At 42.8% G+C, this 12,937-nt stretch overlaps 1 protein-coding gene across 2 annotated transcripts in view; it reads left to right on the top strand.

Moving 5' to 3' along the window:
• Window positions 1-12,937, top strand: part of JADE1 (jade family PHD finger 1) — a 961,679-nt gene that overhangs the window by 531,686 nt on the left and 417,056 nt on the right. For both annotated transcript variants that reach the window (XM_069631059.1, XM_069631060.1), the window contains exon 5: window positions 4,836-5,026. In XM_069631059.1, the coding sequence (XP_069487160.1) occupies window positions 4,836-5,026 (191 nt within the window). The remainder of the gene's footprint in view (window positions 1-4,835; window positions 5,027-12,937) is intronic.

The raw sequence follows: 12,937 nt of genomic DNA, 5'->3' as shown, positions 1-12,937 counted from the left end.
AGGAATGGTAAAATTCACCATAAACACACAGCAAGATACACTAGAATTCCTAATGTATTTACTACTGGAAACCAAAAACATCCCTATAAAGGAAATCTTCTAGATTTCATACATGTGAAAACATACATGCACTCTCTGCAACCATGTTTCACAAGAGCACATCCCTAATGAACGATTTGTGTATGTATCCATACCAAATTCTGAATCAATTCCATTTCATCAGCTTCTGCAGAATGCAAATCATAGCATATTATGCCCTTTTTGTAATTCAAACAATTGGTTCAATATAAAAATAAACTCACATGGCCAATATGTGATAACAATGCTTCTAAGGTACAATGCAAATGGTACCAAAAATAACTGTACGCTTACTAGTTTCACACACAGCCAGTATCTCTTGGCAAGAAAGCCTTCACAACAGTGGCCATAATGTACCACACTAGTGTTACAACCACTTCAGGCCACTATACTGCATATGTCCAAAAAATAGTGGTTTGAATGTAACGACAGCTCTGTTACTCCTAAACATAAGTTACCAGCACATCTAACAAATTTCTACTTTAATATTATTAAAAATTAATACCCAAATGTACTCACTAAACTATACCACAATAAACAGAATACCCCAATGGTTATCTTAATACATCCATAATACTACAATAGTACTTTTAAAAGGAAACATAATTGGAATACGCCAACAGGTATCCAACTATTTCTGAAATGCCCTTCATTGCAATACACTTCAAATATGCCATCAGTCATTCTTACTGCAAAACTTCTTGTAAAGTCCAATATAGTTAGAATACGCCAACAGGTATCTAACTATTTTAAACATTCCCTTAATTACAACACACATTAAACAAACCTACTGTCAACGCTTACACAATTAGAATAGTTTTTTAATCCTCTATGGATTATTTCCTTTCAATACAAGAGTGTACCGCACACTAATGTTGTACCAAACATAGAACATAGACTGTACTGTTATAGATTTTGTTTTTTTACCCGCTATGTAAAATTGCATGCATGCAATTAAAGCTTTTAAACTATCCTGCTTAACAAAGAGATCTGTTCTTTCAAGAGAGGGGTGCCCGCTACCTTTGCAAAACTATTTTTCAAGGAACCTGGGATTGGTAACCCTAGGTCTCCTGGGGGCAACCAGACGTGGTCTCCCTCTCACTGTGCTTAGAGAGGCATCAGCTTCACCTCACTGATGATCCCCAACAAGGGTGAAACACGTGTATGGGGTTGCTGGTGGTACTCTCGTTCAGGTTGGAATTGCCATTGCATTTCGGTGCTGGACTGCCCCTGGGCAGGACAAAGACTGATATGCAAATGGATATTTCCCATCTGTGAAAGGCACAGTGAGTAAAAGCAGTGGCTGCGAACTCTCAAGTGGTTAATAACCACTGAACAGGTTATCAAGTCTGTTCTTTCGAGAGAGGGGCGCCCGCTACCTTTGCAAAACTGCTTAACAAATTAGCCAGTTTTTTTTTTTACAGAAAAGAATCCGATATTCCAGCTTTATTACCGTATGCAACCAGTAACCATACAAAGTATTATCCTATTTGTTATCTTCACAAAGAAACAAATATATATTCCATATGCACTATCCGCAATTCTACTATAATCATAAATACCATATACACTTCAATGATATCATTCCACCATATTACAAATACTGTGTACTGCCCTATAGTATCTATAATTACTATATACATTACTATAGTATGTGTTGCCAGTGGCAACAACCACCACAATATAATTAAGCCATATAACGAGTACGTACAATACACCTTCAAATAACTCACCCAGAACCCCCTGCCATCCAAATGATGTCTGCTGACACAAAAATTTACTGCGGACTCCGCGGCACCTGTATCCCCTTTTTTTACCTATTAAAAACAACTCTCAACTTTATTCCACTCCCCCACCCTTTCCAGGCCCTCTTTTGGCCACCTAATCACCCCAAATGCATTTTCCAGACATTTTGCTCACCTTGCTGTCTGCGGTCAGCGGCGGCAGTCCGTGGATCCACCATGGTGACCATTTCAAAATATCTGACGCAGCTCACGTTTTTCACCATCCAATCAACTGGTGTGTATGATGTCCGCAGATGTTACACCGGCCTCTAATTGTCCAAGAGCTGTCCGCGGACCCCAAATCAGGAAGAGTCTGTGGACCGGACGCAGATTGTTTTCCCCTACTTTACCATTTAAAAATGTTTTGCTTGTGCCTGCAGCCCAAACTGTTGGACGGTTTTACACCAAATTTACAAAGGCACGCTATCTGGACCAAGACGCCGCTCCTAGGGCAAGTTTGATAAAAATCCATCCAGCAGTTTGGGCTGTAGGCGTGATCAACACTTTTTGGCGGAGTTTCACACACTTTGGAAACCTCTCCCCTCCACCCCCCCATACAAAACCACACCAAACTTTGCAAAAACATTCCAAGGGGGCCACATAATGGTTGATAAAGATTCGTTGAATGGTGGCAAAGTTATAATCCTCACAAAAAGTACTCTTTCTATGAGTTGAGCAACTTAACCATGACTAGAAAGGTCGCTACTGCAGGCCCTGTAATGAGATTGATGATCTGTTGCTTCACTGCCTAGACCCTCCTAAATTGGATAGCAATGGTTTCCCTGCCCTGTTCCATGCAAATGACGCATTCCTTATTTCTACAACCCCTATGGGGTTAAAACAGACCCTAGTGGTTTTTTTGCGCACATGTATGTCGGTACGTAATACATTGCGCCTATGTCCATGCATCGAAAACTTTAAGAACCGAGGATCGGACCCTCTGCAGCAAGGCCCTCGCAGGACAAGGCTGCAGTGTTGCGACGCAGATGTTGTGCCACTCACTGGTCGGAACGGAGGTTGTGAGCATGCAACGCAGCAGTCGACCAGCGGTGACCGCAAGGTACGACGGGTGAGGTCGGGGGACGCAGCCATTACTGCGGCTTACTAAACTGCCCTACCACACGCTTACCTCAATTTCAATGCTTATCTCACCCTGTGTTGTACACCTTGATTAGGCTGTCCTTGCTCCCGGGCAGTCTTACTTTTGTTTTTGCTGTTCTTGCAAGCTGTTTCTGTTTTTTCTGTTGTATCTGCCGCATTTTCTCCGTCTACGTGTTTGTTTGGGCCTCAATTAATGTTTCTCTGCAGTCCTCTGCTGCCATGCTCTTTTCCCTCTACGTGAATGCATTGGCCTCCATCACTCTGCCTTGCATCTCTTATGCTGTGATCTCTACTGTTGCCCTCCAGGCCTCTTCCTCTCTTGGTTGAGCTGAGCCTGGTTGGCTCCCATCGCATTCTCCACGCACTACCTGGTTTTGCCTTTGCTTTGGCTCCATCTGTGCTGTTGCCTGTTGCTCCCTCTGTTTCCGCCCGCCCCCCTTGTTCCCGACTCCCCTCCTTGTGCACCCTGTGGGGCGTAGCTCTGTGCACTGTTTTCCTTCTCTTCTCCTTTCGCCTCCCTCTGTGTCACCCACTATAGTGTGCTCAATGACTCCCATATTTTCTAATTTCTTTTCTATCTCCTAGCCTTCTCTTCTCACTAAGTCTGGCACCAGGCATAAACCACCAGGCCCTGCAAATCGCAGAAGATACATTTTTTAAAATGTGTTTACGCTTCTGTCAGGGACACCCAATGCCATCCTATGGATGGAGGTTAACCTGTGTCCAATTGGGGATGAGGTCAAACTAACCTGAGAGGCTATAGCGCATGTCCTAACACTCGAAGGTGGTAAAAATCTCCTGTGCCTGGCACGTGTGAAGAACATTTTCATTGCCCTTAACCTGACTAGCCTGTAGACCAGCCCTATTACCATTGGTAAAGCCACCCCTGCAGTAGTAAAAAGTGTAGCATTGCTATCTTCCAGAAGAAGGATTGCATGAGGTTGTGTCTTGGTATGGGGCATTTGGAGAACAAACACGATTTTGGATTTGAAGCTTATTTAGATGTGATCTCACCCTCGATTGTTGCGGACCTTGCATATGGAATTTAGAGTGGGCAAGCTTAAGGTTTCATCCTTTACTAAATCATGGGATGAAGCTAATACTGGTTCATGCGGTTACAGTGAGGAATCTGTGCTATGTTTTTTGCTGATCTGTTATGAATTGAGGGCCTGGAGAAGAGTCTACCTAAACCCCAAATTTAACCGCTTGGCCAACCGTAGTACCATGCTTGCTTTCAAAAAAATGAAAACAACTGAACACTCGGGATCAAATGGAAGTTCCTTTTCAGTATTTTCAGCTGAAGATGGCCTGTCTGGCAGACCGCTGATACCTGAGCTGCCATTCACAAGTTGTTCGTCATAAGGACCCCAAGGTTTTTAACCTTGGTGGAGGGCATTGGGAGAGGGGCCAGAAGGATGAGATCCACAGTGAGGGGACAGGAGGGGATCCTACCACCATCAGTATGACCAGATGTGGTTGTTGTATTAGTATTTTGTAGAATTTTGTATTTTGTGCCTGAAGATTCAAATCCAATAAAGGCGATGAATTTAATAAACCACTTTGCCATACCCTGCATCCAAATGGAGTTTGGAGGGCAAAGAGAGGAGAGCTTGTTTTGATTGACCCTTGCCAAGTCCCTCAACTGTGCCAAGAGAAGCACTTTGTTCCCTCCTTTTTGTTAACCATGATGCAAGTAATAACATGTTGTGCCCTGTTTGAGATAATCGACAAGTGTCAAGTTCTAGTCATTGGCTGGTTTGAATAGTAGGAACCAGGCTGTGGAACATGTAGATCTTTCATTGTTGGTTGAAATGCATGCATATCTTTTTTTTTTCTCGCAAATATTGCATGCCTCGATTTTATTCTCCTTAGGGAGGTTGCAGAGAAGGACACATTTGTTACATTTACAAAGCCCAAGAAGTACATTCGTTCATCTGACTCTGAGCCGCCAGAACCTGGATATGTTGAAATAAAAACATTGGCTGAAGGTGTTTGTCGCTATGACATGAATGATATGGATGTTGCATGGCTGGAACTGGTCAACGAAGAATTTAAAGACATGGGTGAGTTTTAATTTACATATTTGTAATATATTATTACATCCTCTGTTTAAAGTTATTGATGCAAGATTTTTACCAACTTCAGTATAAAGCGTCTTTTAATGACAGGAATACTTGATGGTAACAGTGTAGCGAAAGGGGCATGGCCCCTCTTATGCCAGGGCACAGAGCAAAGACTTGTGCTGCCTTCGTGAAAGGGCATCACCTGCAATCAAGCAAGCTTTGTTATGGATGTTGGCATGCCAATCAACACACCTGGTTTAATCTGGTAACTGATGTTGCAGCCACGTCACCTTTAGCATTCTTTAAGCAATTTAATGTTTGTTTCTTGCAGTTCATGTTTTGCTCTTTTGAATAGACCGTTATAGCATTGTATTGGGTGTGTCAATGATCCTTGAGCACCATGCTTGGTTAACTTTTTCTGTGCTCTACCGTGAAATCCCCAGACCACAATCAAGCAGGTTGTCATTTAACTCATTTGTGTAATGATAGTGCAATTGTTTCTAGAAGCCCAGAAAGTGCCTGCAACCAGACATTAAATTTAAATTACACTTTCCTTCCCAAGGATTATAAACCGTTTTGCAGAAATCCATTTCCTCATTCAAGATTATAAAAATCTGGTTTTGCGTAATGCATATTGAATGTCTTTAGGCCATGTATAATGCACTATTGTTGATTACTGTTTGCAAACTGGGATCACTTTACACCTACCTGCTTGAACTACACTGGTTTCCTGTTCATGCCAGATTAACATTTTTAAAAAAATGAGTAAAATGTTACCTCAGTTTCCTACAAATCTCCAGGTAGTTTGTGTCTCTATAAAGTACATTGACGGAATTGTAGGATTATTATTGTGAAGCAGTAGTAATGTAAAAGTAACAATTCTCCTCAGTCTCAATACTGCAAGAATATAGTAAATTACTTCTTGCATACAATTGCCATTTCTGATGTATTTTTGGGAATCTTTCAAATTTTAAAGTTTTAGTTTCAGACTTGTATGTGTTGGCGCCAACTACAAATGTTGTTTATATGTATATCAATGGGGGGAAACAACGTTTTTATAAAATGGTCTAAGGTTACTGCTACCTTTTTTAAAAAGGTGTTCAAATGTTGTTAATGCCACTCTTAAGGTACAAACACTCAGTTCAAATTAAGTATTTCCCAATACAATGTTTTCCATGCTACAAGGTCAACCTTTGCCTTCTCACCTGCATCAGACCGTTTTGCAACAGACCGGTCCCATCCCCCAGATGGTTCACCCCAGCTCTCATATCTCTCAAAACTACATACTGGAATGCAGATGGCGGGTAGACACTTCGCCAGAGAACTTCTTACGCCCAGCAACTCGAAGCATACAGAGCAGAAATTTGCAAGGCCACAAAATCCTTTTACTCGAATATAATCACCAATGCCCCAAACACCTGTAGGGAAACTTTATAAGATCCTCCCAGAATTCAAGGCCCCTGTTGCACCTCGCCCCCCCCCCCCTTCCCACACCCATCTGCCAACTTTGTTTTTATGACACAGGTGGTAGAGGATGCACATATATACAGTAATCACCACATCCAAGATGGAGTCGATGAGCTCTTCTGATGTGGAAGCACTGCAACAGTCTATGGCTGTAATTTATCACATGACTAAAAACCCATAAAGCTAAGCACCTCCTCGTGCTCGATGCGTCGCTTCTCACTTGAAACGGTAGCTCCTGCTTTACCTAGTGACTTGCTCTGTCACTGCTTCCAAGTTTATATTTCCTTCTGCCTCTAGCTCTGTGTCGTGTACTTTCCCATTAATGTGGGCTAATTCTATCCCTGCGTTTCTGCCTCCTTGGCTCTTTCTATCTACCTTTTTTTTTTTTTCTTTTTTTTTTCTTTTTTTTCCCTTTCCAAGATTCTTGTCTCGTTATTCGGCTTACTTTTGCTAATTCGGCTGTGCTGCCATCTATCCACTCTGTGGCACCGCTTGTTCTGCTGCTTACATCTCAACTGCCCTGCAGCCTCATAACATTCAGGCTGTCCCGCGTTGCCTTCCCATTCGCGGCACAGCACCGATGCATTGAGGCTTAGCTGCCCAGTGACCCCTCCCTATAATTTCGGCTGAGCTGCGTTTCCACACCGCGCGGCACTGTAACGGTTCTTGATACCATCTAGCCACCCAGCAGCCCATTCATTAATTCCAAGCTGTACCGCATTTCCACACTTTGCGGCACAGCAACGGTTCTTATTTCCTCACAACGTCTAGGTGGCCACTTTACTAATTCTGTCTGGTCCGCGTTTCTTCCTCCTCGTGGCACAGTCTTGCTCTGTACAGCGACTATGTTTATTTGAATTTGCAAAGCCATTCATTGACATTACTTGTAACTAGCCCCATCCTGGTTTCCTTTGCCCCCTTTTTGGCAGGCAACTATCTGTAATACAATCTGCTGCTTCTTTATTTCTTCACTACCTTGCTACACTAATTGCTGCATTGCCCATTGGCTGTTTCTCTACTTCATCCAGTGACGCCAGGTTGCAGCATTTAGCCTCCCAAGTGCAATACAAGAGAAGAGCAGTACATCTGCTCATAAATTGGGTTCTATTTCCCAGAGGAATTCCCGGAGATTCCTCAAGACCTATTTCACACTCAGGGACTTGAGGGATATTTGGGATGCTTTCTCATACTTCTGGGAGCATGAGTCGAATTTCATGTTGGTATCATTGTTTTATCAATATAATCGCTACTAGTTGTTAGGGAGATTGATCATTTGTATGCTTCATCCCCTCTCCTAGTGAGACCCCCCAGCACTTTTGCTGGACTTCTGGACCATTTACTTAGAATCCTGAATGAGTGGAGCCTTTTTTCTCTTTCGTTCTTGTGGGCTCTATCTTTTGGAACTATGTACTTTGTATTCTACAGTTCTTGAGGATAGAGGGATACTTCATATCTCTCCCAAAAGCTTATAGTCTGGGAGATTGGCACACACCACCTTCTGTGGAGTGCCTAAGGTATACCTAGTATCCCCGTTCTCTCTGCTCCTGTGACTTTTTTTTTTAGTCACATAGACAATCATGTGACTAGATCCTTCCTGCAAAAAGGTAATTTCGAAGACACTGCCCTTTCAAAACCAATCCTACACGACACCAAGAAAACCACACTCGCATCAGGGTAGTCCCACTTTTCAAAGCGCCCTGAGGCCTACAGCCGTGTGGAGCTATACATTTTATTCCATAGAATAGAAAGCAGCTACACTCCAGGCACAAGTGGTTTCTCACCCATATGCCATGCACGTAGAGGAAGAGCATGCAGCAGAAGAAAGTTCTCTAGAGGCACAGCCTCTGCCAATAAATGACTACCCAATAGCAGTCCCCTCCCATACAACCCCAGTGGGAGGGCGGTAGAATAAAAACATACATCCACATATGGGACGGTAGAAAAGTACTGTAAGGAAAGGGTACTGCATCGAGCTTTTACATAAACCACGTGATAATCTACCCAAAAGGAGAAGCATCCTTCCAGAACATCTAAAGTTTATGCTGGAGTAAGTACAACACCTACTACAAAAGGGAGCACCAGAAGAAGTACCAGCAGATCAGCTAAACACAGGAATGTATTCAGTTTACTTTCTAGTTCCAAAACGGACGAATCAATGAGACCAGTTCTAGATCATAAATCCCAAAAAGTCAGGATGACCACATTGCAGGAAGTCATACCCCTACTAAAAGAGGGAAACTTCATGGCAACATTAGATTTGAAAGAGCCATACTTTCATATTTCAGTGTTCGCAAATCACAGAAAATACCTTTGGTTAAAAATACTGAACAAACACTACCAACTCAAGGTACTTCCTTTTTTAACTTGCCCCAGCACCTCCTGTATGCACAAAGGTGCTTGTGGTCGCTGCACACATTTACGCTGCAAGGCTTGTGATGAATCAAGGGAATTTGTCCCTTCTCTCCAGGCGAGAGCCCACACCTTTGAAGCTAGGGAGGTGAGCCCGCTTCGCAACACCCTCCCTAGGGGATCAAGGCAAGTGGGACCTCACCGGGAGAGACTCCTCCTTCTCCCCTAGCCCCCGTTTGGGGGCAAGGACTCCCTGATGCCCTCCATGTGATGGCCTAAATGGAAATATCTAATGCACCAAATCAGTAGAAGTTCCATAACTGGAATGAAGATAAAGTGAACGTATACTGTTGCCAACGAGAAGATGAAACTGTCACTTTATATCAGTCTAAAATGGACTGTGCCGAGTTTGTTGAAAAGGGATGACACACCAGAGAGAAGGTGAGAGAGTGCGGAAGGCAGAGACGGACAGGAGAAGTCGCCTGTGTGTAGACTACCCAAAGGAGAGGAGCTTCCGTAGACCACGTATCCCACAAAGTTCATGACTGCTCTGAGCGGAGGCAGGAAACTCTGGCAACCCAATGGGTACGAGCAGCTGAAAACCAGAAAGGCTGTAGTGGAGAGCCTGGTGGTGGCGTGACCACAGAGGAATCGTGGCAGTCAGGCTGCCCTCTCAATGACTTAGAGACCACCAGAGGGAGGAAGCAACTCCTGAATGGATTACCCGTAGTGGTATTGACTAAGCCCAGACAGAGATGGGAACGCCGACATCGCAGAGAGCGATCCAAGAATTAAACGGAAGGAAGAAGCAGATTGCCAGTACCTGCAGGCACTGGAGACCTTCCCCCTACAATACAGAAGGGAGACGGGGTATACTGGGAACCAAAAGGGAATTGTTATAGCTTCAGAGAAACTCGTCCCAGTATCCAGGACGAAAGAGTGGAAAGCAGGCTAATAACTTTAAACTGTGGTAAGGTCATAAAAATCAATTGAAAACACTCGCCGACAGGTATCCCTGGTAGATGCAAATCGCACTCCAGGACTCGGCGAAGAAAGACCCAAATTGGTGCTCCTGTCCTTAACCTAGACGCAAGCACGTTCTTCAAGGGATTAGACCATCCGTCCGCAGAGGCTACTCACTTCGGTTTCTCGGGTTGGATTTTTGCCTCCTGCGCTCCTGCAACACAAGCCATCAGCTTGCTACACACATTATTGTTACCAGGAATGATTCCTTGTGTCCTGAAGATGGCTGGGATAGGAGACACAGCTAGATTCCCAGCTGAAACTCGAGTAGACACCTTTTTGCAAACTAGCCCTACCTGGATTTCAAGGCGATTCACTTTATTAAAACAGTTGATACATGCCAGCACTTGACAATAATGGTGCATTTATGGTCAATTCAGCACATTGCACTTTAGGTCAAATTCGGGGACCTATCTTCCTTAAAAATGGTCTTAAAGCAATTTGCACAGTATGAATGAAAATGTATGGGAATGATTGTGGTTTGGATTGAATGATTGGAATATAGGTTACAGATGGGTGTTTTAACTTTTTAGTAACTGTGGAACCATTGATTTGAATTGTTATTCATTGTGTTTTTTCTATATACAAATAAAATAAAGAATGTTGTGATAACAGTTCAGATTTGTTATTTTGTAAGGAGATCGCTACGTGACAGTACCTAGCAAATGCCATGAGAGTTTGTATATACCCTTTGGTATAGACGTTGTTTGAATGTGATAAAAAACACCGAAATCAGAGCGAGAGTAGTAGAATTGGAGTATTTCTACCCTGGGAACGGGAAAATCGCCCAACAGCCATGAAAGGGAGCGGAACAAAGCCCAGACTGGTCCCTAGGATACATTGCATACAAGAACATTTAGAGCCTTCTAAGAAAGTGAGAAGGAGACATACAAGAGCAAGAAAAAGCCCTATACAAGAGGAGAGTAAGATGACAAATTCCCTAAGGGAGTTGCACAAACTAATACAGAGGATTAGCAACTATTTACGGATTGTATATTGACAAGACTTTAACATAAGAGAATTGTAGTGCAACTGCACAGCCACCAAGAGAAGGGAGTCATTCTCCTGACCTTAGTTGATTATAATAGTGGTACGGTCAGTTAGGTTAGTTTTGGACAGCGGACTGATTCTTTTGGACATTGTTTCACTATGGACGAGCACCTTAGTTAATAATGTAGGTAGGGAAAACCCCATAGTGATGGGGAATGATGGGCCACTTCTTTTTTGTTAATAAACACATAGTGAAAATGTCTTCACAGCGTCTTACATAGATTGTCTTATAACAGGAAGGGATGCTTAAGAGTGCCTGGCACACACTCGGCAGACTGCATGATTGTTACATAACCTAGACTTCTCAATCAACGAAAAGAAGTCCAGCCTAGATCCAAGCAGAGAGTCTTCCTGTGAGCAGTTCTAAACACTGCAACAGCCACAGGTTGCCCAACACCAGAGAAGGGTACAAGCTTTACAATCCCTCATTACCCAACCAGGCCAAATGTAATCAGTCAGAAGGGTTATGAAACTCCTAGGCACAATGGCATCTTGCATATTCCTTATACCACATGCAAGACTAAGAATACGAATAATACCACAGTGGCAGCGAGGCCATTGGGAAGATCTAGTGGTAGTCTGGCAAGAGATGAACGAAAGTCTGTCTCCTTTGGTGGTCGCCAAGCAACATGAACATAGGAAGACTGTTTGTGTCCCTGCAGCCACAAATAATAATAATGGACGCATCACTAGCAGGATGGGGGCCACATTTTCTTCATCTTACTGCCCAGGGAAATGGACAACAAACCAAATAACTTAACCATATAAACTGGCTAGAGTTTCTAGCAAGAAAAAATGGCATTACTTTATTTCCAAACTGTGAAAGGCCATCCTCATATAGACAACACAACTGCAATGTTCTGTATCAACAAGCAGAGTGGAAGTATTTATTAGAAATAAAGAACAGGCCTCATTTTCCCTAATCTAAAATCCTTACCTTACTACAACTAAAACTAGGGTGCTCGTCGCCTGTGTCAAAATTCAAAGTTAATGTCTGTCCTCTGTCCCAAAACTAACTTATTGTGACCCTGCCACTAATAGACGACAACTAAGGACCAGGGGAATGACTCTCTTCTCCTGGGACGGAAACCGCTTTCCAATAAATGTTCTTTCTTTGTCTTGAACCTTCAAATAACGTTTTGTTGTTCTTTTTTTTTTTTTCTTTTTTTTAAACCTTTTTTCAAGCAGACAGGTAGACAGACCGGACTCTGGTCGTACACCCCCTTCATTCCACATAATAGTAATTGATACTGTATTGGTTTACGTTGCACGTTATCATTTTACATTGGCATTGCATCTTCATACATTCCCCAATGGTACAGTTCTTAAGTATTCACAGAATGGTTCCCATATATTCCTAGGTCTACTCGTCCCAATTACCGTCATTACATATCCCGCATTTACATAAGTTAATTCCTTGAGCCATTCATCACATGAGGGTGCAATTTTTCGATTTCCATTTCAATAAAATACATTAAACAATTTAAGTTTTTTTTAATAGAAACCTTTACAATATCGGCCCAATAAATATTTGAGAGGAAGGAGCGTGGGAGGTATCCCAACCATATCATTCAGTATTTCAGCAACCTCCTGCCAAAATCATGATACCTTAGGACAATTGGAAAACATGTGGATCGAATCTGCTCCTTCCCGCCTCACATTTCATACATTTATCTTCTGCACTTGGAAAAAAGCGTGCCACCTTGGCAGGCCTATAATATAATCCAATTTAAAACCTAAAATTGGATAAGTCGTAATCTTGCATTTAGTGCGACTTCTTTCATTAAGACTATCTATGCCATTTAGACTCATCGATACTCATGTTCAGATTCCTCTCCCATTTAGACCTCGCTGTATTCCGTGGGCTCTGAACAGCCTGTACGAACTTCCCTGACACCTGCCCCCTTGGTACATCACTCGATGTTATCAAATCAATACCTTCACATGATTTCGGCTCCTGAGTGAACGACAACCACTTTTGGCGTGCCATAGCCGATATTCGGAAGTATTTTTTAAAAAAAA

The sequence above is a fragment of the Ambystoma mexicanum genome, chromosome 6q (assembly GCF_040938575.1).
Source record: "Ambystoma mexicanum isolate Mex_15411 chromosome 6q, UKY_AmexF1_1, whole genome shotgun sequence".
Lineage (NCBI taxonomy): Eukaryota > Metazoa > Chordata > Amphibia > Caudata > Ambystomatidae > Ambystoma > Ambystoma mexicanum.
This window is presented reverse-complemented; position numbering and strand designations above follow the sequence as displayed.